Source organism: Grampus griseus (assembly GCF_964374135.1).
Source record: "Grampus griseus genome assembly, chromosome: 18".
Classification (NCBI taxonomy): Eukaryota; Metazoa; Chordata; class Mammalia; order Artiodactyla; family Delphinidae; genus Grampus; species Grampus griseus.
In genome coordinates, this window is record NC_139012.1 from 56,944,436 (window position 1) to 56,970,286 (window position 25,851).

Below are 25,851 nucleotides of genomic sequence, written 5' to 3' on the forward strand. Positions count from 1 at the left end.
AAAGTGCCATGGAAACCCTTCATCGGTTATTTCTTACAACCTCAAGGAAACCCTCTTAGGATGAGCCTTATGTTACTGCTAAGAAGGCCGAGGCTTAGGGAAGGGACATCATTTGCCAAGCCATGCTGGAAACAAAACGACGATCCCTCAAGGGGCCTCTGACCTCATCTGGTTCAAAGTTATTTCTGCACTCTGTTGGGTGACTCTAAAACCTCTCTTCCAGGGACACCAACTCTCACTCACGTAGGCCACTTTCTCAGAGCTTTTCTAGTGGTGTGACCACCCCTCTTCGAAAGAGCGTCAAGGTGAGCTCGGCGTTCCTCAGTCAGGCCCAGGAAATGGGAAGGAAAGTTGGAAGGAAGTCTCTCAAAGACTTATTTTCGGAACCCTTGATCTCTTCTCCAGTTGGATGGCTCCAGCTCCCATTTGTCAACTGGACACCTCTTCTCGTTACTTCTTCCCATCCCCAGAGCCTGAGTGCCACAAAATCCTGCTTTGACAGACTCAGAGTCCTTGGGCAGGGAAAAGTGCATGCATTTTATAAACTGTCTGGATGGCTAAATCATAGCAAGTTTTCCCTGGGAGAGAGTTGTTCGGATATTAAAACCCGCTATATATTGAGTACAATCATCTTTCTCACATCCTCGTAAAAAAAGCAGTTTTTGCCTTCTTCGTTAAAATGATTTGCTTTTGGTTTCTGAAGAGTACACTTTTCCATGTAGCAATGAATATTCTTTCTGGGGACTCCTTAGAATCCCTCTGCAAGTGCTGAAGCCCCAGTTCAGCGCTATCGATCAGATGCTAAATGCTTTAAAACAGCTCTACCCCTTTTTCTAATTGAGAAATAGTGCTGTCTGGGCAAGTTTAGGAGATAACCTTGATTGAATTAAGGAGGACGGGGATGAAACAGACTTCAAATTCATATTCAATGATTTTAAAGAAATGACTTCCCTCCAATTAAGCAGGAATTAGCATGAAATATTTTGTTTCTGAAAGGTGAGAAGAATTCCTCTGAGAAAGCTAGTCTTGAAGGAGCAGAGTGGGTAGAAGGTCCTCCATCTCAGCATGTGTTCACCTTTATTTGCTCAAAACAAAGAACCAAACAAAACCTTCCACAGGGTCGGTAAGAGTTCAGATGAACAGATTTACACAACTTCTTCTCAGATACTCTCAGCTCTCACAGCTCTGCATGTTAGAGTTTATCTGCTAGCTCTGGCTCTGACTTCTGAGAGCGAGAGCTTTATGGACCCACGATCCAGTGCTATTCCAGGAAAAGGAGAACTCTGGTGAGCTACAGGGATTTTTCAGAGCAGATAAACACCACTCTCAGATCGAAGACTGAGTTTCAAGTAGCCTTACAAGACTTTGTCTGCTATTTTTCCCCCCTTAATATGGCACTGCAAGACAAACGATATCACGGTCCCATACACATCATAAGTAAGAATTCACTAAATATTTGTTTTCATTTTATCACTGCTTTGTATTATGGCGTTGCTTAAGACAATTTCATGGAAGCAAAGAGCTAAGGATAGAGAAATGGATGGCTTTACGACGTTCGGATTATATAAACTATATGAGAAAAGTCTAGTATGGCAGGTGGAGACATTTCTTAATCAACCGACTAGTAAGTCACTAAAAGAAGAATTAAATCTCTTATCCTACTTCCAAGAGATTTGCCAAATGTGTGTTATCACTTAAGTTTTACGTGAAAACTTGTAATTACAAAAAAAAAATATCCCCAATACAAACTTGTAGACATTATTCAGCATTCCAGCTGATTATTGTTTGGGGGTAAAAACCACATTTTTCTCATTAATTTTGAACATGGGGTAAGAAGGGAGAGGACACGTTACTTCTAAGATCTCTTCCCGATCAAAACTTCCCTGAGTCTGTGCATCTCAATAACATTGATGTTATTGTAGGTGCTCTCCCTCAAACTTTTATTTTTAAGATTGATTGAGGGGTAGATCTCATAAAGAAAAGCCTCAGGAACAAGGAAGGATGGAGAGCGCTTCAGTAAGTCTTGAAATTAGATGGAGAGTCAATGAATGATTTTCAGGTAGGCTCTCCCAGGCCCTGGGGATGCAGGGGAAACATGGGATGAGATGGGAAATCAAAGAACAAATATTGTAGCTCAGATCATTGCAGATCCATCATCACATCTGTGCTTGTGTTTAGAGAAGTAGTTTTATTTTTTCTCTTTACCTTTTTGGAGAGTCAGGGAATGGAAGACTCGGGCTGTGACAGTGTGTCCGGTTTACCAAAGGAATACATGACATGGCATGATTCCTTCCTGATGTACTTTGCCTCTTCAAAGCAGTTCTTCTTCTTGCCCAAAGCCATAGAGCTGGTTGTTTATGAGAAAATAAATATCATTCAGCTAGAAAAGGGACTGTGCCAATTTCCTGAATATTTTTAAAAGCTGGCATTTCTGTTGGAATGGGCTAGAAAACAGTTTGCTGGATACACTGCCTATGTTGAAGCCACTCTCTTGCTAGTCAGTAGAAAAATCCAGAAAGTAATGGGAAGACTAAGCAAAAGCCCCAGTCAGCCTGGTCTGGATTAACATTTGAAGGTAATAAACATCTCCGGCCTACCTTTGTTTCCAGATGGCATCATGGTGCCACGCACGTAGCAGGCGTTCAAAATCCTTGGTTGATTTTACTGACTCTTACGATGCCACTTACGGCATTTGAGGGATATTCTATTCCGGAGCTTTTTTTCCCCACAACATTTAGTAGTGCCATAGAAAGGTCATCAACGTGGAAAGAAGGAAACTAGTACTGAGTTCTAGTACTAATACCTAGTATTAGTACTAGCTCTAGTTCTAGTACCTTCCACTTACTATCTTGGGCAAATAACGTTAACTGCTCAACATGGGACTGCACGTTCCTGTTTGTGAAGAAAGGAGAAGGTTATGCAAGGTGCTTTCTAAGGGCCTCTTCATAACTCATGGTTGCCAGTCTCCTTGTGGGTAAGAATTCAACATGTCTGCCTGGATCAGAACTTGAATTATTTCTTGGATCCTTAATTAAATAGTCACGCAAATATGATCATATTTGGAAGAGGAAACTGCAAGATGATGTGGTCTAGGAAGGTAAAATATTAAAGGTGATTATTCTCCAATTTGAAGCAAAAGAGGGTAATTCAATAAACTTCTGTCATCTGATACCAGTTACTATTCATGACCACTTTCAACTTTCCTATGATTAAAAATGGCCGGGTAGTACCTCAATCAATACAAACTTCACCACAGATTCTCCTGGGTAATTTTTATATCAATATTTACTGTAGTCCAATTATTTAAATAATACATGTATGTGCTGTAGAAATTTTTAAGATGCAAAAATAAGAAAAAAGATCACTGGTAATCACACCATCTAGAAATAGTCACTCTGAATATTTGACCTATCTCCTTACAGATTTCCCCCTAACATATAAATTGTGAATACAACATATCCACAAACACACAATTGGAATGATCTGTACATTGACTTGTAATTGCTTTTTTTAAATCACTTAGCAATATACAGAGAACCTTCTCTCATGCCATTATATAGTTTTCTAAAACATGGTTGCTTTCAAGGCTGCTTATGGATATATGATTAATTAACCGATACCCTAGTGTTAGATATTTACATATTCCTAAGGTAATTCTGATAACTGAAAATTTGGGTAACTGCATCAGGCGGCAATGACCCACATGCAGGAAGTGGAATGCAGAGGTCTCTGGGACACAGCGGCTCTAGAAGTTATCAGTACAATGGGCTCATTAAAGAACCTGCAACACCCGCCCTGAAGCACTACAATGAATCGACTGCTCCAGCAATCTGTCTCCCTACTTCTCTGCTGGTAATGGGGAGTCTCAAATAAAATGTCCCTTCTCTAGCCCCTTCCCAGAAAGCTTCCCACACTGTGTCCTGGAGCTGGGGAGAAGGTCTGCTGAGCATTCTTTGGGATCAAGGACATGCACGCCAGTAAAAGAGAGGAGTCTCTAAGCCATTTAGACGTGGGAGCACTATCATAATAATTTTTAAAATTGCTATAAACTTCAATGTCCAGCGCTTCGAAGTATCACAACTGGAAGGTGGAATTTCTAAGAAAGGGGAGAAATAATGACTGCTACTTCTGTCAATTACTTTCTCCATTAGTTATGGGGCATTTAACGGAGTGTGGCTCACTGGAATTCAATTGGATATCTGTCCTCACTTTCTGTATTCCTTCAGTAGATCTTCAGGTCTTGGATTAATGAAGCTTATAGGCAACAGTGTTAGGAGTCAAGGTACAATAACTTTATGTCGCCAACTGTGTCTTGATGAACGATGCGGTATAAAAGCACAGGAGAATTAGGACAATGGTGTTCATAAACAGTACATCAGGGCCAAGAAGCTGGTAGCAGCATAGGTTTTAATATAGTCTGGTATCGATTCTTTTGGCCAATGTCCCACTTTAACAGTGTTAAAGTCACACTTTAAGATTTCAGATGGAGAGGTAGAGAAGAAAATCAATAGATACTATCTTTCCACTACTAACCAGCTACGTATCTATAGTTCCCTGCCACACTCACATTTAAGGGACCTAAAAGATGCTTTGGGGAGGGCTGGCCCCATTTTCAGGCTTTAATGACCTCAGGTATCTACTCTGACCACCTCAAAGATTACAGCTTGAAGTCCTAAAGGTTCACGGGAAGGAGCCCATGATCCAGAAAGGATACACACGCATTTGCTCTGTATTTTCTATTTCATTAATATACAAAAAAAGCTTTAAAAAACCCCACTTGTTATACAAAAAGGTCTGACTAAAAACATAATCATGTATATATTAAAAAATACATACAAAAATGCTTATATAGTTAGGCTGTGAAGAAGAAAACGAATCAGAAACTAAAGAGTCTTTTGTAGTGTTATAACTAACACTTTTATTATTCTTAATCATTAGACTTTCCAAAATGAATAGGTATTTTTTATATAAAAAATAGATTTCATTATCAAAAAGTCACATGCTGCTGGAGGGCAATGAGCTGATGTACTAAAAGTGTTTTCTATAAGCGCCAGCTAGAATCATAGGTGAGCACTTAAAAAATTACGTCAGTGTCGAAAAGGATAATCCTCATTTGGTAATCAGAAAATTCTGACTCATTAGTTACCAACTAAGAGGAAAAACTAGGAATAAATGCCACTAAGGAATTCTTTCGTACATTTAGGAAAGAGAAAGAAGAGAGTTACAAACTTACCCAGATTCTGTCATCTAAACTCCCTTGAAAATATTCTGCTTTTTTCCAGAAGTTGTGCAAACCCCACTTAAATTCCAAAAACACTGTGTTAATTTTGCTCAGATGCAAGCTGAAAACATATTTTAACATCCTGTCAGAATGAGATACTAAGAGTGTCGATAAAATGACACTAAAATAAATGTAAATTTAGATTGCTGTTATAAGTGGCTGCCTGGCTCTGCGAAGATGTTAGGTTGCTATAGTATTTTCCATAGCAACTTTGCACCTTATTACATAAATATTCCCTCAGTGTCCTCAGAGCCTGCTAAGAAAACAGGATTAAATCTACTCCCCTACGGAATGATCCTGCATCAAAACTTATCAGAATGAAATGCCCCAAAAACACAATAAACTGCAATCTAGATCATGGTGCTCCTAGCAGTTGAAAGGCATCACAGCGCCGCAGGCTGGGCACGGGCGGCTGTGCCGTGACCTCGTGCGGCCCACTGGCCATTTGTCTCCATTCCTGCTGGGTCAAGGTCTCCGCACTTCTCCCTTTCTGAACATTGGCTGCTAAGTTCCTCACTTTTCTCCTCTGCCTGCCAACTACCCATCAGCCCAGGAGCCCTTCACCACACTCCAGGGGCTCCTGTCACCAGGCCAGAAGCCAGGGCTTGATAGAGCCGGAGTCTTCTCTGCAAGGTGGCTGAGCTGGGAGCATGTGCCGGGCTGGCACACAGAAAACGACTCAGAGAACCTAGCCCGCTCCAAGCTAGTACTGACCAGGTGTGAACTGATGGAGACCCTCAACCAGGGCTCACCTGGGTTTTCTGGAGGCGCCGCTCAGCTGAACGGCTGGAGTATTAGGGAAAAATCTGTGGTCTCCGAGACACAACACAATTTCAACAACCCAAATCGATGTGACACGAAACACACGATTATGGAAAATCTGTGCGTATATGAGAGCGATGTTGGGAACACGGCACTGTGGAGGGCTACAGAAAACTACGATTATAAGGGGGTCTCCGCTTAAAGACAGTTTAGCCTCCAAATGTGAATTTACAGAACAGATAAGCACGGTCTGGTTGGACAGGAGTGCTGCCGTGACAGAGGAATCCTGCTGCATGGGGTCGGTTTAACAGCATCTGCCTCTTACATTTAAAAGGTAGAGAACTGATTTCTACACTGTTCAGAAACATATCCATTACGAATGGGAACTGTAACTGCACATGAAATCAAGGGTCCGAAAAATCTACCCCAAATAAACAATGATTTGATTTCCTGTGGCAAGATTAGCAAGATTTAAAAAAATAAATAAATAAAGGGAAGAAACAAGAGAAAAAAGCCTTGTCTCCTTGCAAATGAAGCTCTATTTCAAGAGATTAGGAAAGAAGCAGGCTGCTCAGCCCGCCTCGGAAGACTGATTTCATCATCTTTAAGCCATGTAAGTTTTAATTAATCACACCTCCTTGTTTGGCCCTTGGGTTCCCAGAAGACATTCTGTCGCGGTTGGAAATACAAGGCTCGTCTTTACCTTGGCGGTGACGGATGGACACACATCACTGTTCTACTTCTCCTTCAGATGCTCGTCACGTGTGAAAACAGAAGGCCTACGAACAGCCTATCCTTCTCACCACTGGTACTCCTGCCTTTGGGAGTCTGCTGGGCAGGGAGCACAGTCCCAGGCATGTGAGACTGAGCCATCTCACTTTGCACGTCTGAAGGCCCTTGTCCCTCTGCCCGGTTCTGAGCGACCCCAGAGTAAGCCTGCTAGGATCACACTCAATGTTTCCTAAAAGGAAGCTTCTACCAGCTGCGAGTGACATGGCTCCCGTCAGGCCCCCATCAGTTGGCTGCAGGACCCTGAACTGGAATCCAGTAGCCCTTGCCTTCTGTGCCCAGGCTGGTGCTGGGGGCTGCAGTGAACCTCTTCTTGGACTCGTGCCTAATTGTAATCTGTTGGGCATTCTTATGTCTTTCAAAAGCACTCCCATATAGGAAATAAACTGAATCAGAAAAATGAAGGCAGTCCTGGTGTTCAAAGAGATCAGGGGATAGCCTGAGAGAGGCTTACTATTAATTTTTTTAACCTAAGACTTCCAGCTATATATGAAACCGTTTAGACAGACTGAATACTGCTGATTCCAAGTGAACTTAATTATGAGTCCCTAATTTGACTCTGTTGGCTGAAAGAGCTGGAAAATCTTTGACTTCTTACTGGAATCAAAAAAAAAAAAGGTCCGTACCTATTTTGTGGTGAGTTTCCATGGAAACTTAACAACCCAGAAAACATTCTTCATAATTAAAAGAGTATTTGCTCCTATAAGGAGCTCAGAGTTTAAATAAAGTGTAATTAAAACCCAAGAGCATTTGTGCATATGGAATGGTTTAAGGGTCGTCTATTAAGCAAGGGCCGTTTTAGATTTACTCTCTTCTAAAATCTGTGCTCAATATACAATGTATACTCACCAAACAGTGGGTTAGGTACATACACTGGAGAGTGATGTTCATTCTGCTTTATCCTGAATTTAAATTAACGGCTTAAAATATATTCGGCATCAGGCACTGTATTTCTATTAACTTAAAATGCTTATTTATCTCTTTAAAAGTATCTCACACCTCAGAGCGCAGGGTAGGCTGTGTCTAGTTCTCTCCATACCCCCTGGGTCCACAGTGTCTTGAACACAAGAAGATGCTTGACAAGTGTTTGTCAATCATTAGAATGATGCTGAGTTTCAATTCTCTGGTCCGTAGTCTCTTCAGCATGCGGCACTGAATTCTGGGTGTGCAGAAGTTCTGAACGTTGTGGAGAAATGAACCGTTCTTGTCTGAACCCGCTTCTTAACACCTGCCATTCCAGTTTCGCCAGAGCAAGTGTTCTTAGGGCTACCATCTTCTGATCAACTTACACGACGGAACCATCAAAAACAGGGACCAGAAGAAGGGGATTATGGAACTGAAGTCAACCCCCTTTTATTGAGCACTTACTTGGTGAAGGGCCCAGGACTAGGTGTTGGGGGATGACTAAGATGAGAAGCACAGTTACAGTCACTGAGTTACTTGTTACATGCTCCACACTAAGTACTGTTGGAAGGGCTTCATACGCACCAACTCACTGAACTCACAATACTGAACGCTAATCAGGTTCTGCCAGGGAAGCCTTACCATCTAGGACAGACTTCTCTTCTCCCTTCCTTCCTGTGCAACTCCTGGCCCTCCCCCACTGCCAACCTGGAGGGAGGGAGGAAGGAGAAAGGGTGAGAGGAAGGAGAGAGGGAGAAGAGAGGTGAGGGGAGAGAGAGAGGGAGAAGGAGGAATCGATCTGGCTTTTAAAGTTTGGCCTGATTGCAGCAGGAGACAGACTATATGCAAGAATACGTTTGAATTTTTATCAAAAATTATCTTCACAGACTTTGGAACAGGATGCCGATTTTCTTGAATGAGTGCTTCGATAAATCTGTCTTGATTTTCAAGTGTATTAGCAAAACTCATTTTCATTTTTATCAGCATCCTAGTTTGGCTCCAGCAAACTCCTTTTTCCCCTTTAAGAGTCACCGGCTGAGCAGCAGTGACTGGCCCGCCGCCCAGAGGGATGTGGAAGTGACAGCCGGTCTGGCGGAACTCTGGCCAAAGACACACTGTAAATTACTCTACGTGGTAAACAGCAGAAGTACAAGGAAGTATTCTTCATAATCAGAAAAGCAGAGATGCCCTGAAAAACTTTGATTAAAAGAAAAAAATTGAACCCAAGGTATCATACAAGTCCTCACATAATAAACCTTGCTTTTTCTGAAAACCAAAGTCAATTCTCTCCACCTCCCCCTCAGAAATGCAATAAAACCTGCGCAGGTTTTTGTTTTAGGAGGAAGATGGAGGGCAGGGCAGGCCCGAGGCTCCCGGGAGGGAGGGTATTATCCCCCGGGGATTTCCAAGAATTCCTGGGTCAGCTGCAGCCGGTGAGGCAAGGTCTCACTGTTTTGGCAGAAAAGAAGGGGGCAGGGATTCCTTAAAGGATGGAGAAGTTTACTTCTATTTCAGGTCTGGCAATTCCTCTGTCCTTTCAGTAGAGCGCTCTGTTTTTGGAGGCCTGCTTGGAGGTGACTAGATTAACACATGCAAATTTGTACCTAAAAAAACGAGTGGCCTGTCACCTAAGGAGATGCCACTGGAAGGCCTGTCTCCCTCAGGCTGTAGGGCCTCAGTCCCCCCTTTCAGCAGTTCACACGATCTTGTCTGAAGCTTGGTCAAAAGACAAGATGGGATTCTTGCTGTTAGGCTGCGCCCCCGAATACGCAGGGCTGAAAGAACCACCACCACCTACCTGCCTTTAGGCAGGACCTTGAGGGCCCAGCGGAATAAGGAAGGTCAGTTGCTTTCCCTTCCCTCCAATCAGTCTTGCGCTTTCCTCATAAACCACACACCACATTCTCCGGGTCCGTCTCATTTCAAAAAGCACAAAAGACTTTGAACTCCTCAGGGCCTGGCATTCGAACCCCGGTTCTTTCATCTCTGCCCTCGGCCTGCTGTGGAACACGCACTGTATTGTGTTCATTAATTCTGCTGACCAAGGAACGAGCCTGGAGAAAGTTCAAGTCCTACTTCAGGCTCTTATCAGACGCCTGGGAGGAAAACCACAGAGGTCTGGGAAGAAGGCTCTTCAGTCGAACTTCCAGGGAGGACCCCTGTGGTCCTCACTGAGAGGAGAGCTCCTTGGTATCCCTGCGGATTCTTCCGGAGCACAGATCAGGGGCCAATCCCGCAGGTATATGCTGGCTGCCATGGTCTGTAAGATCTCCTCTGTGGCTTATTACTGTTCTTGAGTGATTATTCTTCTTGTCTTATCCCAAGCAGGCTATGGAATTATACATAATTCTTACTTGAGAAATTGACAGGTTGTTTAAAAAGAAATGCCACTCCCCGCAAAGGGAAAAAAGCCACAGGTTCCAATCAGAATTCCTGATTGATTCCATTCTTTTCTTCTACACCTACCTTATAAAGATGTTAAGGATCCAGGTTTTGTGTAAACTTGCCCCTCATCTAGCCAAAGACACACTGTAAATTACTATACGTGGTAAACAGCAGAAGTACAAGGAAGTATTCTTGATAATCAGAAAAGCGGAGATGCCCTGAAAAACTCTGATTAAAAAATGATAAAAGCTTTTTTTGAGGAAAAAAGTTATTTATTTATTTATTGGAAGAGCTCCTTGAATTTAAGAAAAATCACACCCAAAACTCACTTTCTTCTTCTGATATATGAAGGTCTGCAGAATAGAAACGCTGCGTGGAAGGTGGTTTCCTCAAATAAGCAAATCCAAACCCAATAATCGAGCAGTCCTGAGAAATCTGATATCAGTTTAATAAGAGACATACATTGACACATAAATGCTCGGTTCATTTTTCAGACAAAGGATATATGGCTTCAGAAAATAGTCGTGTGGTGCTGCTTTTATGCTAAGCTTCTAAAAGATTCAAATGAACGGAATTTGATGATGAAAGGGAAATTTTCTAAGGCCGTGGTTCTCAAACTTTAGCCTGCATCAGGATCCCGCCGAAGGCTTTAAATCACAGATTCTGAATCTCACATCCGCCCCGCCCCCACATCCTCTGGAGTCTGATTTAGTAGGTCTCGAGTAGCACCCCTGAGAATTTACATTATGAATAAGTTCCTAGGTGATGCTAACATTGCTGGACTGGGGACCATGCTTTTCAGAAGCACTGTTCTAGGGAAATGAAACTCCCTTCTGTATACGCCTGGATGCAGGAGCCTTTTCTTGTGATCATCTTATGCTTCTGGCATTCTCTTCTAAAGCCCTGGAAGAACAGAGCACTCTGACCGCTATTTATTTATTTATTGAAGTAGAGTTGATTTACAGTGCTGTGCCAATCTCTGCTGTACAGCAAAGTGACTCAGTTATACACACACAGACATTCTTTTATATATATATCCTTTTCCATTATGGTTTATCTCAAGAGACCGGATATACTTCCCTGTGTTCTGCACTAGGACCTTGCTGTTTACCCATTCTAAATGCAATAGTTTGCATCTATAATCCCCAAACTCCCAGTCCACCCCTCCCCCTCCTCTCCTCCCTCTTGGCAACCACAGGTCTGATCTCTACATCTGGGAGTCTGTTTCTGTTTTGTAGATAGGTTCAATTGTGCCATATTTTAGATTCCACATATAAGTGATATCGTATGGTATTTGTCTTTCTCTTTGTCACTTACTTCACTTAGTATGGTAATCTCTAGTTGCATCCATATTGCTGCAAATGGTATTATTTTGTTCTTTTTTTATGGCTGAGTAGTATTCCATTGTATACATGTACCACATCTTCTTTATCCATTCATCTGTCAATGGACATTTAGGTTGTTTCCAGGAGGCGTAACTCTCCCAGACTTCAGACAATACTATAAAGCTACAGTAATCAAAACAGCGTGGTATTGGTACAAAAACAAACGTACAGATCAGTGGAACAGTATGGAGAGCCCAGAAACAAACCCACACAGTCAATTAATCTTCGACAAAGGACGCAAGAATATAAAATGGGAAAAGACAGTCTCTTCAGCAAGTGCTGCTAGGAAGGTTGGACAGCTGCATGTAAATCAACAAAGTTAGAACACACCCTCACACCATACACAAAAATAAACTCAAAATGGCTTAAAGACTTAAATATAAGACATGACACTATAAAACTCCTAGGAGAGAACACAGGCAAAACATTTTCTGACATAAATCGTACCAATGTTTTCTTAGCTCAGTCTCCCAAAGCAACAGAAATAAAAACGAAGGTAAACAAGTGGGACCGAATCAAACTTACAAGTTTTTGCACAGCAAAGGAAACCATAAAAAAAAAAAATGAAAAGACAACCTATGGAATGGGAGAAAATATCTGCGAATGATGCAACTGACAAGAGCTTAATCTCCAAAATATACAAATAGCTCATACAACTCAACAACAATAAAAACAAACAACCCAATTGAAAAATAAGCAGAAGACCTTAATAGATATTTCTCCAAAGAAGTAATAGAGACGGCCAGTAGGCACATGAAAAGACGCTCAACATCACTAATTATTAGAGAGATGCAAATCAAAACTATAATGAGGTACCACCTCACACGGGTCAGAATGGCCATCATCAATAAATCTACAAATAACAAATGCTAGAGAGGATGTGGAGAAAAGGGAACCCTCCTACACTGTTGGTGGGAACGTACGTCGGTGCAGCCACTATGGAAAACAGTACGGAGGTTCCTCAGAAAACTAAAAATGGAATTACCATATGATACGGCAATCCCACTCTTGGGCATATATCCGGACAAAGCTGTAATTCAAAGAGAAACATGCACCCCTATGTTCATAGCAGCACTATTCACAACAGCCAAGATGTTGAACTGACCGGTCAACCTAACTGACCGCTCTGTAATCTTGATGCCTTGACCATTTTGGAATCTTGATTTTGGCTTCTACTAACCAAACCAGCAAAGATCCTCTGTTCCTGGTCACCCGAAAAGGCCTGGGAGAGGTGAGTGTTTTATTCCCTGTTTGGCAAAGGTGGCGACTGTGGTTGTTCCCAGGCCCTTTAGGAAACACTCTTCCCCTCGGACAAGCAGTCTCCCTTGGTGCCTCCTACGTTTGAGTGAGCACTTTTGCTTGCTTTTACAACATCAAAGGAATAACATACGATTTGAGAAGAGGGTTTTAAATCAGCATCTCAGATTAGGCAGAGAATATCAATCAAGGTTCTCTTTAAGCTTCTCTCCTTTTTATAACTCAAGGATTGATGCCCCTTTCTTGGTACCAAACGGGACCATCCCTTTGATTACAGGTTAGGAACTAAAATTGATTGGAAAGCAGTCTAATTCTCCAGCACATTGCTTCAGAGGCTAGAAAGCTTCTTTAGGGATTAAACGTTTCCCATGTAAGAAGTACACTGACCGAAACCAAATTTTATCTGCATTTCAGCATCAGAGGTGGCTGTCACACTGTGGAAAAGGATTTTTATGGGAACAGGCAAATATCCCTGAAAGTAAGTGTGGCCCCAGACCCACAAACAGAGAAACAACTGGAACAATTTAAATCATTATGTTCCCAAGAAGGAATTTCAAGTTCTATTAATACAAGGCAGAGTCAGTCAAAGATGAAAGTTTAGTTTAACTCCAATAAAAGTGAGTTATGTGGCCATTTCCCAATCTGTATGCCCCATCTAAGATTAGGAAGATCATTAAGGTATCTCACAGGGATGTGGCAGTTATCCACGTTACCTGATTCATCAACTCTCATTTTTTTAGTAGGGCTGTCACAGTTCTCATCATCCGACATCTCCATCTCTTCTTCGCGGCGGATGCCCATAAGCTGCTCACTCTGAGCGTTCCGGAGCTCCTGGAAGCAGAGGACCCATGGGCGTCAGAGTCAGCGACACATGACACACCTTTCCCAATGGCCTCTCCGTGTGTTATGACTGACATAGGAATGTCTTCACCTCCCAAACACTGCCCCGCCTAATCTAGAGTGAAGTTCTGAGGGGTCTGGGGTGTGGCCCAATCGAGGGATTCGGTATCAGACTTGGGAGAAATTCCTGATCACCAATGGTGAGTCAAGGGCTCTTCAGCAAGTTATTTAATCTCTGAATTTCCTCATTTGTAAAAAGGGGGACAACAACGTCCAACTGGTAGGGCTGTCGTGAGGCTCCCATAGAAATGCCTATTACCAGAACTGGAATGTAGGGGCGGCTAGGAATGTGAGCAAGAGAATTTTTTTAAAAGGCTGGTCTACCACTGACCCACTGTGTCACTTTAGGGATGTTTCTTCATCTTTCTTAGTGTCAATTCACTCACTGAGATAGTGTGACAAGGAGAGTTTTGAGGATAAAATAGTTAATGCATGTGAGATACTTAGCATCATGTGAGAGACTTGGTTCATTAAGTTGAAAATGTTGACCACTATTATTATTCATGCAAAATAGTGTCCCTGCATGTGTGTATGTGCCCATGTGTGATCACACACACACACACATACATACACACACACACACACACACACACTTCAGATATCCAAATGGTGAAATTCAAATGATGTCGGAGGACAAAATGAAAACAGATGCCTTCTTTGTTGGTGTTTTACATTATCATGTGGGGTTTATTGTTTATGTTGTAATGGTTGTTTTAGCATCCCTTTAAGATCTAAGGGTCGTTTGTTCCTCCACTTCCTAGAAAAGTGACTGCAATCAAGGCATTTAATTTCCTGAGCCTTTGTCTACTCACACAAAAATGGGGTAGTAGTAATACAAGGCTGTTTGACTGCAAGAGTATATGTGAAAACTCACTGTAAAAAGTAAAGAATTACACAATAAATTGTTTACTACTGTGCTTAAAAATCAGGACACTAATTGCTTACATTAAATAATTATATTATTATTTTGGATCAAGCTGTAAATTATATATTTGCAAATCCTTATCCATTCTGTTCTTTTATATGTTCTGTCCTCAAAACAACAGAAAAAAAGCAGGGTGGGGTGGAAGGAGCTGCATTGTTGTTTTTCTCCCCATTTAAATTGGAGTCTAAAAACAAAGTCAAACAGTTAAAATAATTTCACTTTATAATAAATCTATGAATAAGAATAAAACTAAATTACAACACCTAATGTATTAATGGCATGATTTTAAACACAGTTTAAAGTGCTCATTCGATGGATGGATGTGTCTATATTATTCTGTTATAGGTGCTCTCAACTCTCTTCTCTCCTTAGCACGCAGATTTTAACGGTAGCACGATGGGAAGGGAATTCTGTATTGCTAATCAAATTTGCATGGTCAGCTCTGAACCCTGGGAACCACAATTGCAGAGACAAAGACAGGGAAGTCACCAAAGACAGGGAAAGGGGGAGGGCAGAAGGCAAGGTCCCTGGGACAGGGCCACCCATCACAGGGCAGTCCTGAGAGGCACCAGGATGACAGGCAGTGTCCCCTCACTTGACCACGCCACCCTGTAGAAAGAGATGCCCATTCCACCTTAAGGAACACCATCAGGTCTTGGAGGCGGATGTCACATGTGATTAGTGGGGAAGTTTTTAGGTTGTGGACAACTAATCTTTCTACCGACAAAGAGCCCAATTCCCGAGGAGGTGGCCTGAAAATACTTGAAGCAAAGAAACTTCAGGTGGAAAGAATAAACGAGGCTAAAAGGGCCTGTTGTTTAGTTCCTACAGTTAATGACAAACTGTCATACATCAGCTGTTCTCATGGGGAAGGGTGGCAGAAAGGAAAAGCTTGGAGGGAAAAAAAAAAAAGCTGAGGCTGTTTCCACAGGGTGCCTCTGGTTCAGCAGTAAATCACTTGTACTCTCTAATAAATCTGTAAAGGTGCTGCAGGTAATTAACAGATGCTGTTCACAGGAACGTGGAAAAATCAAGCCAATTATCAAGCTCATATGCAACTGAGAAATCATCCACAATGTTAAATTGCCAACTGGTATTTAATCAATCGGGCAACACGTAGGAGAGAAAATCAAAGGTAATTTAGAATTCTATTTCCTCCTATATCAGAAGAGGTGGTGGTGGGAGTGGCAGGGAGACACAAAGACCCTTTCCAGAAGCATCTTTCTGGGCTGCGTCCCTTTCTACCTCCCAGTAGGGAGCAAAGCAAGCAGGCTTCCTTGGGACAAGGCTGGAAGCCTTCGCGTGTCCTGTTCAGCAAGGGAGGGGATGGCCCTGCACGGGGGAGGCAGGGCTGGGGGAACGGGATACGACGTGGCAGGAAGCGTGATTCAGATCAGTAACGGACAGTTGCCGCCACTCCCAGATTAACGACAGTCTTTTTTATGCCCGGGTTTATTCAGCATCATGCCACCTGCCCTTCTCTTAACGTTTCTTTTAATCGTGTCTGGTTTTATGTGAAGCCAAAAATAAATAAATGAATAAACAATTCACAGGCAGATCATTCCCAAATCTGAATCACAGTTTATGGATTCCAATTAGTGTTTCAGAACCCTCAATTCATGTATTTCGTCATTGATTTTCGGGACTCTTTCCTCATGAAAATCAACCTTGACGTGGGGCTCAAGTCAGTGTCTGGGAGAGCACTGGGTAAGCATCCTTTGGTTTTCTGGCCCCCGAAGGATAAAAGAGAAATCCCGCCTCCTGCATCAGTCACCAAGCACCTTCTCGGTATTTGTGAACAAAATAAAAACTGGCCTTCTTAATTATAAACTGCACTAGCCTTTTAAGTGTCCCATTATTGCGCAGTCATTCAGTACTCACCGTAATAACAGTGATAATAAAGAATTCACTTGGTGTGCATGTGGATGCTACGTCAAGTGCCACTGGTATTCAACTGTAGTTCAGCATTAGTTAATGGGCACTTAAAATGCTCCCCAAATGATTGATACTGCAGTACTCTGTGGTTCCTCAAACTCTACATAGAACTTATTTTACAAGTGTGAGCCAAAATCATTAAATTAATAAACCTTACCTTCTATAAGTTTGGGATTTGGAAAGAGGGGATTATCATTTAGAGAACTTTAATAGTAACATGCTAGAGACGGAGAGGCATCCAAATGAAAAACATTCTCTCATTAAAAAAAAAAAAAGGAAGAAGCAAACAAAGACAGTATACTTACTTTTAAATTACAGGTTCAAAGCGTACACTACACTGAGGAGTTAAAAATAACAGCTGGACCACCAGTGACTAATGACACAATCTGGTCCTTCTAGGTGGCAGCGAAGGTTAAGTTCTGAACTCTTGCCTTGGGGTAGATACTCACACTTCACACATGCATTGATGCAGAAGGGTGGACAGGGCTAGCCTGGACATTCACTTCCCTGAGGAAATCTGCTCTGGGGAGAGGTCTGATAGGACCTGCTGGCTAGCACAGGGGACGAAGACATTGCTTAGGATGAGAAGATGTGGATGAAAGGCATACTTGCCATTTCTAGCCAAAGAGCAAACCGTCACCATCATGCTGCAGAACACTGAAAAGAAACTCAGTAATTTAAAAACTAGTTTTCTAGTTTACGTTACACTTTTTCTTTTTCTTGTTTTGCACAGTGATTAGGCAGAGTGTCTTATTTCTGAGCTCTTTACTACGAATGGGAGAGATGCTTTTCTCCCTTTGCAGGGGAGACAAGCGCTCTGTCCTCTAAGCATTAAGTCAGCTGCTCTTCTGGATAAGGAACAAATCTGAGCTGGATCTGGAGCTGACGGTGAGGGCAGGATGACCGCCCACTGTGACAAAAACCATCATGGCTGCAGCCACACTATTCCCTGCCAATCCAGCTGTGTGATGGTGGTTAAAAAAGTAATAATAAAATCACCAACCTCAGAATGCTTTCGCCAAATGTCTATGTTCTTGCGCTGAGCTTTCGAGAAATGGTCCCAAGCTTTTTGTCTGGTAGAAGCGTTGAAAACGGCCACAATCTGCTCAACTTTGGTGAACAAGGAAGTCAAACAAGACAAGTAATTTATGTTGTGATCACTACAGGGAAGCAAAGCAAAGACACTAGGAGTCTATGGATGATGTCGCAGCAGAAATAACATCATCAATATCCATCCCATTTGTGCCTTTTTGTACTTACATGGCAGCAAGGTGGGGGAGGTCTCCCTTCATGTCTGTGTCCATAACTTTAGGTTAAAACAAACTCTAAATACGACTGGGAGAAGTTCATGGACATCTGCTTCCAAGCATTTGTTACCTCTTGTCTAAAAAAATGCTTTGGTACATCTATACACCTAGATCTATAGATATACAGGCACTGGTGTTGACACGCAAATATAGATATACAGATCAGGTAATGCCTGGACTGGAGCCTTAGAAGTGAAGCCCGGGGGGAGTGGCTGAATGAGGAAGAACCAAACACATCTCTTTTTGCTTTTGGTCTCCATCTCAAGGACCCCAGTGCAGCCCGCAGAAGACATTACCGTGTCCAAGTTCCAAGTTGGGGCAATGAGTAGTTTGTGTCATATCTCCCTTCAGTCTCAAGGCCATTTTTACCCCGTGGTCCCCTTTTCTCCCCCTGTTGCACCCATTACAGCCAGCCCTCCAGCCCTCTGGCAGAAAATGGGAGCCACTGCCTTCACCTCAAGACAGACCAAGGCTCACCCAACCAGCAGCACCGCATGCAGATCTTATTTCAACACCATATGGCGTCCTTCGTAGTTCATCGTGGCCACATACCATTCTCTGTTACTCCATTTTAACTTTCATAAGGCTCTCCTCCCTCTGGCTCCCGACACTCTGGAAGTTCTAACTCTAACACTTTGACTTAATTTAGCACTTCTGTGGCTTCCAGGGGAGGCGCTACGTCCGTGATCAACGTTGAAGGGTGGTGAACAAACGTAGACAGGGAAAGGGATGGGCTCTTAGTAGTGGATGTGAGAGGCGGGGGTCAACCAACTGCAGATTCAATCTTGCTTAAGCAGTTATTGATCTAGTAAGCACGGGATTAAGGAAATTACAGCACTGAACAAACCGTATGATTAAACGTGAACTCCTAAATATTTAGTTAGGAAGGCACAGTCAAAATGAGCTGCTTAGGGATGCTAACGCTCTACTTAACATAAATCTTTCTAAAGTGATTCCCAAGGCTCTATTCTAAAAAAAGGACATCAAAGCTCTTCCACATCTTCCAGGTGTCCAAGGAATGTCCAAGACTAATAGAAGAATCTCCACAGAAGAGCAACACCTGGTGCCCCAATTTCAAACATTAGAAATAAACAAGTGTGTGATGGAGGGAAGGAAGAAAGCAGATTCCCTTCACTCACTACATGGTAAATATCTTCTAACGCTAATAAGCAACTACTTCTCAGTCTATGGGTGATTTTCGCAGGGGTTTTACATGGACTGTTTTCTAACTCAAGAAGATCGCAACTCCAAATCTCCTTATTTATCAAACTTGATCATCATGTCTCCTGATGAATTTGCTGCACTCGCCTGTAACGGGAGGATTTAAGCTAAGCTCGCGCTGCCCTTGAGCGCGTGCAGCTCCCCTCTCCTGCCTCACCTGGAGGAAGTAACGCTGCCAGACTAGTCACAATGAGCTGCTCCCAGGGCTGACTTTCCCCTGACCACCGACCCCCAGGGCTCTGCTTGGATGCACTGCCCGTGGCTGGCCGAGGAGAACTGGCTCACCTCCACTGCCTGGGCTTCCTATGGCTTTGCCTGCAGGGAGGCTGGGATCATCTGGGGCCCCCAGATGCCTGCTGCACGGGCAGCACAGGGCACTCGGCCCAAAATGCCATGGTGGAATCCACTGCCTGATGAGACTATCTGGCAGGGGTGGTGATCACGGGATTGTTAAAGAGTAATGGGTCTCATTGCTTTTAATAGTAGACCTCTTTGATCAGCAGCATTTAGAAGAGTAACAACTGTGGTGTCCTGACACCAGGCCTGAGGAGAGAGGACAGGAAAGGTCGAGGCTGAGTTATCTGGGTGATAGAAGTCAAAATTCTGCCATCAATTGGAGAAGGCTCTTAATAAAGGGGATACACCAAAGAGAAAATTACGTGGTCATACATGCGTGTGTGGAGTGGGAGGAAGGTAAGAGAGACCAGTAACGCACTTGGAGGAGTACAGAAGGGAAGGTACTTAGAAGAAAGACTCTGCACAGGTTCAAGGGTAAAAATGGATCGCCTAATATCTACTCAAGGCATGTACTCCTGCAGATATTCCCTGTTTGAGGGTAAATGCCTCAGGTTTTCTTTTTTTTTTTTGCAGTACGCGGGCCTCTCACTTTTGTGGCCTCTCCCGTTGCGGAGCACAGGCTCCGGATGCGCAGGCTCAGCGGCCATGGCTCACGGGCCCAGCCGCTCCGCGGCATGTGGGATCTTCCCGGACCGGGGCACGAACCCGTGTCCCCTGCATCGGCAGGCGTACTCTCAACCACTGCGCCACCAGGGAAGCCCCAATGCCACAGTTATTTAGAACATGTTATTACCATATTCCAGGGTTTAAGTTCCATTCATTCATTCATCCATCCATTGAGAAAACATCTGAGACCCTCCTAGTCACCATGCATTTGACTGATTGCTAGAAATATATGATTAAGACACTGATTGCTAGAAATATATGATTAAGACAAAGTCCATGCCCTTGATGAGACCATGGTCTCTAGGGAGCAAGAAAGACAAGCAGATAATTATCCTATGCAAGAGAGGTATGGATGACAGCTATGGGGACATGATAACTAACTCAGTAGATGGAGACAGGGAACATCCCAAAGAAAACAACATTTGCTAAGTCTTAAATGATGAACCAATGCTTGCCCAGTAGAGAAGGCAGGGACGTCCGGTTCAGAGGTGGCCATGGAATTGTGAAAGGACTTTGTGTGAAAGTAGCTGGTGGGGAGAGGGCTAAAGCTGGGTGGGAATAAGTCAGGAAGGACCGTGTATGCCAAGCCAGACTGTGACTTCATACTGTAGGCTAGAGGAGGCATATCCGAGTAGGATTTGTTTGGGAGAGATGATGAAGCTTTGAATTAAGACAGAGCACTGGAATGGAGGGAGGAGCAAGGAGTCGATGGGACACGGTGGCTGACTTGCTGTGAGGCCGGAGAGAAGAGAGACCAGGATGACTCAAACTTGAGAAGCACATCAGAGACCGAGAGCACAGGTGGAGGTCTGAGAAAGAAGATAAGGGGTTTACTTCTGGACGGGCTGAATCTGAGATGCCTGAAGGTCATCCAGAGGGAGCCGGAATACACACCGGAGGTTCAGAAAGAAGTCAGAATTCAGAGACTTGACTTGAATTTTCTGGGCCATTCTCTATTTCCTGTAATTGTATTCTTTTCAATAGCATAATTAACTAAAAGCAAAACTAAATATGAGAACTTTTATACTTCTTTTCTTATTAAGTTTTATACTTTCCCCCCACATATTAAGAAGCTAAAAAAAAACCCTCAATCCCAAAAAACAAAAACCGTGTAACTCAGCTTAGGTTTAAAAAATACTCGCACAGTATTTCTAGGGTCCAGTTGACTTCTCTCATTTCTGTGCAGGCTGTCCCTGAATGAGCCATTCGTCTTGCAAATGAAAGATCTTGGGCACACAAAAGGACTCAGAAGAGTGCTAGGATCAGCAGGAATTCATCATCATTAGTGAAAAACTACCTCCAAGAGTATGCCGTAATGAATGTGATTCAAAGACGGCATATTTTTAAAACCATAAATCAGGGTGACCGCTAGGACTGGCGTCCCAGGGAAAGACCATGCTCTCTTCACTGCAGCAGGAAACACCAAAGAGCAAGTCCCTGAATCTGACTACCACTCACTACTTCTCCAGTATAATTCATACTGCTTATTCCATACACAGTAAAACTACAGGTAGTTACTAAGTGGAATCTTTAACTCTCTACTTCACCGCTCAGAGAAGACAGAAACAGTAAACAAGATGGCACTGGCCTTTGTTCAGAAAGGTAGCGTGCAGACGCTGAGCTGAGAGCAGAGCAGATTCACATCAACCGCCACCGGCGCCTTCACCACCCAGGGGTCTACAGAGTGGTGGCTGCGCGGCCCCATAAGAGCCTATGGCAATTAGAATACTTCAGCATTTGGGAAGCATTAACGACAGAAAGAGCGCTCCGCAAGAGAATTAATATTTACCCTTCACACCTTGCAAACCGCCCTCCCACAATCCTCTGTATTAACTTTGCCTAAATTAGGTTATTTGAGAGAAACGAAAAAATTAAAAGGGACTGATTTTTCTGAAGTATGCTGGAATGTCCGTCTTAGGTGTCACAGTAGAGTCCCTAGTACATCTCCAGCAGGTATAAGTGAACATTAGTGGAGGATAAATAGAGCTTTGAGGAAATTGCTAATCACTCTTGGCAGAGACAAACCTCTTGTTAAAAGATAAACTGAGGTATATTAAAATGTTTGACGTTTATTTCAACAAAAATGGATTCCAGTCGAGCGGCACCAAACCGGAAGTGTTTAGGAGTGCACCATTGACAGGAGTTGGGGAGAGACTCACAGGGAAAAGGCAGAAGCAAAGCCAGGAGATTACTGTTTGGTTGTCTCTCAAAACCTAGCTGGTTATTTGTGATTGGTTGTCCTCAGGTTTCCATTTCTTAACCGTGAGGCACTTACAGGCTTAGGTTTTGGTTTGCATACTTAGGCCACCACGACATTAGAGCCTCCCCTAATGGCCTCTGTGTTTAATTAACTGAACACCCTACTACAGATTATTCTCTTATGCACATAACATGCACACACATGTGTATAAATTCTTCAGCATTTCAACAAAAAATCCTAAGACTAGGTCATTTAACCACCTTTTTTTTTGTACTTTCCCCTCACCTCAAAATGTCTGGACATCTGCTGACTTCAGAACAGACTTCTTACATGAGAGAGAATTTGATCAATTATCTTGAGAAGCACTTGTCTTCAGTCTTCTCAGAAAAGACAAGCTCAGAACAGGACATTCTGGGTAAACACCCAGAAATAGAACACACTCAAACAAGCTCCCTGGGAAGGGGCCGGGCACCGAGCACAAAACCTCAGACTTCGGGGGGGTACGAGGCTCCTGATTCTTGAGCTCTGGGCAGAAAAGCCTTGGAAGCAATGAAAGGGAAAGGTTAGGCTCCTCCAAAGAGCAAACCGAGACCTTTTCCTCCATGTGCTCCTGAGTGTGTGTCTTGAGTCCCCCACACCTCCTGCATCTTTTGTTCCAGCTAAGCAGCTGTGAGAGAGCTTTCAATCCATTTAGTCTCCCAAATACCAAGAGAAACCGATTAAGTCCTTATAGGCAGTAGGCCTGCCTAAATAGAGCACCTCAAACAAATCTTCCAAGCTGAATTTTTGTTTTTAATGTTATCTAGGCTCCTGATAGAGCCTTAACTCTGTGGGGTTCAGAGGAAATTTTATTTTCCTTTAAGGGATAACATTTTCCCAAATCCTCTGTGAAGAGCTCCTAAGAGATTTTCAAAGGCGTGTAACAAGTGAAAAGAGCTGAGTTCCCCCACTAGCGTTTTAGTGTTGTTTTTAAATACCAAAAGCTAGGGTGGGACTGATGAGCCTTGGCCCTGGATTGCAGAATTATAACAGCGAGTGGAGTAAGTGATTTGGGCCCTCTGGACGCCCAGAGGAGTGAGACAAAGCCAGAGGGAGGAGCCGTTAGTGTTGAACATGACAGGGGAAGCTGCTAGAGTGATTCCCAGAGAGATTCCTGCGCCCTCACTTGTGTTCTGGGTCCTCACTCAGGAGCCAGTGAGTCTGGCGGGAAGCCCAGGAAACAGAATTAACTCCATCAAACCCATACATTAAGGAGGCACGGACCGGAATTTCAAGTCAAGGAGGAAAAAGGGCATTCTGGGGTTTTTGTCTTGAGATGACTAAAAAGAGCCATGCTGTGTAACCCTGTGAATCCATTCCAGCCCTGTTAAACCTGAGGCCAGAACGCCACCAGCAGGTACCACGGTTCTGAACTTCCTGGCTAGACGAGGCCAGAAATCTGGTTCTTTTGGGGAGTGGGGTGAGGATAGGAAGAAAAACATGCTGGATCAAATTACACAAAAAGAAACACGGTGCTTTTGGCAAATTCTGAGCAAGCAGGAAACGGTGACATTGTTCCAATAAATGGTAAGATATTAGGCAGACAGTGACTTTTGAAGCTCTGTAGAGTATAAATCCCAATACACTTCAGGGAACTGTAGATACCCTTATTAATGCATCTGTTCAAATATTCTGGAAAGTAATGGAACAAAAATCCATGAAGCTATTATAATTTTAATGGTTCCTTACAATATATAGCATCTATTAGGCTTTTGAAAATCCAATCAATCACCCTGTCTGGATGATCCCTATTGACTAAATGAAAGTAATATATGTATATAAGAAAAAAATGAATAAAATGAAAAGTAAAAGTCTATCTTCCCTTCCTGACTACCGCCCATCCAGTGTCTCTCTTTAAAGGTAACCACTGTTAACAGAGTATCCATCCAAAGAAAAAGTTATACGTACAGTACACTATGTGTAACCTTGTTTTACTTACATAAAGTGCCAATATTATTGATATATACACTGTACTGTATCTTGCTCTTAAGTCCTACGTGTATTATCAGTAAGGCTGCAGTGAACATCCTCAACATACTTTCTGACCCATTCTTACCTAAATCTTTATAAGAAATTCTCAGCAGTGGAAAAAATATATAACAGAGTGTATGAATTTTTAATTTTTGAGAGCTATCGCCAAGTGGCACTCACATTTTATGCCCGCAAGTATTTTTCAGATTGTTTTCCTGTCCCTTGTCAACAGCTGGTAATCAAATGTTAAATTTTGCCATTCCTGATCAATGAGAAAAGGCCTGAATTACATGATGACCGATTCTCTGAACCCGAGCTATCCACATTTGCAGTTTCCACTGTGAATCACGGAAAGAAGTCCACAGACTCATCAGAACTGCCCTGCTGATCAGTAACTGGCTTGTTGTGAAGACTGACCATCCAGCAAGAAGGGAAGAGACCTGGTTTCTGGGTATCCCTTCTCCTTTGTGACCCTCAAAAGGGTGACCCTGCTTTCCTCTGGGTCACCGTCAACTCCATGAGTGGTGCCCGGAGAATCAGGTAACAGGAGCTGGCTACTTCTGATTACTTAGACTTACTGGGCCAGGCACTATGCTTGATGATTTAAAACAGTGGTTTTCAAAGTGTGGATCCTGGACCAGAATCGTGGGCATCACTTGGGAATTTATTAAAATGCAAGTAGTCCCTAGACCTACTGCACAGAAACTTGGGGGGGGAGCCCAGCAGATTCTTTTCCTATAAACATTTTTCCCAGTTTTATTGAGATAGATATAACTGACATACAACACTGTGTAAACTGAAGGTGCGCAGCATAATGATTTGCAGTATGTACGTACCATGAAATGATTACCACAAGGTTAGTTAACATCCGTCATCTCACATGGTTACAAGTTTTTTTTCTCGGACGAAAATTTTTAAGGTTTACTGTCTTAACAACTTTCAAATACACAATACAGTACTGTTAACTATTGCTGTCGGGCCGTGCATTTCATCTCCGGGAATTACTTATTTTATAACTAGAAGTTTGTGTCTCTTGCCCTCCTTCACCCCTTCCCTGCACCCCCCAACCTCTGCCTCTGACAACCACCGATCCAGCAGAGTCTGCTTTTCCAAGGTCCCCGAGTCATTCCAACGCATAATGAAGTTTGAGAACCTCTGATCTAAAACATTACCTCATTTAAATTCCCCAACAACGATCTGAGGCAGGTGCTATTATTATGCCCATTTCACTGAGAAAGAAACTGAGATTCACAGAGAGGGTATTATTACCAGTCATATACTTAGCAAGTGGTGAAGCTGGGGATGGAAAATAGCATCTGTGCAACTTCAAATCGTGCATCGATACCCATGTGTCTATGCATTTGTACTATGGGCCGAAGTCTTACGAACACTGTGGAGCACACCGCCGTGCCAGACCTTGCACTAGGCACTGGGGACACAAAGATCCAGAGACGCTGCTGGTCCTTGCAGCCCCGGTGAACCCCAGCATGAGAACTGCCGAGAGGGAGGCTGCGGAGAGCGCCAAGGCGGGCAGGAAAGGCTTTAACAACGGCTGGTCCAAAATGTTACGGTGACCAGCATTTTCTACTGCAAAGAAGACAAATATTTGCGGCTGTGATGGGGCAGGA

General features: G+C 43.1%; 1 protein-coding gene across 1 annotated transcript in view; it reads right to left on the minus strand.

Annotated features, from left to right (window-relative positions):
• The window catches only part of ENOX1 (ecto-NOX disulfide-thiol exchanger 1), a 299,647-nt gene that overhangs the window by 106,150 nt on the left and 167,646 nt on the right, over positions 1-25,851 (minus strand). Inside the window, exons 9-10 of the mRNA XM_082675771.1 lie at positions 17,526-17,632; positions 13,476-13,593 (exon numbers count right to left, since the gene is read on the minus strand). Coding sequence (XP_082531897.1) covers positions 13,476-13,593; positions 17,526-17,632 — 225 coding nt within the window. The remainder of the gene's footprint in view (positions 1-13,475; positions 13,594-17,525; positions 17,633-25,851) is intronic.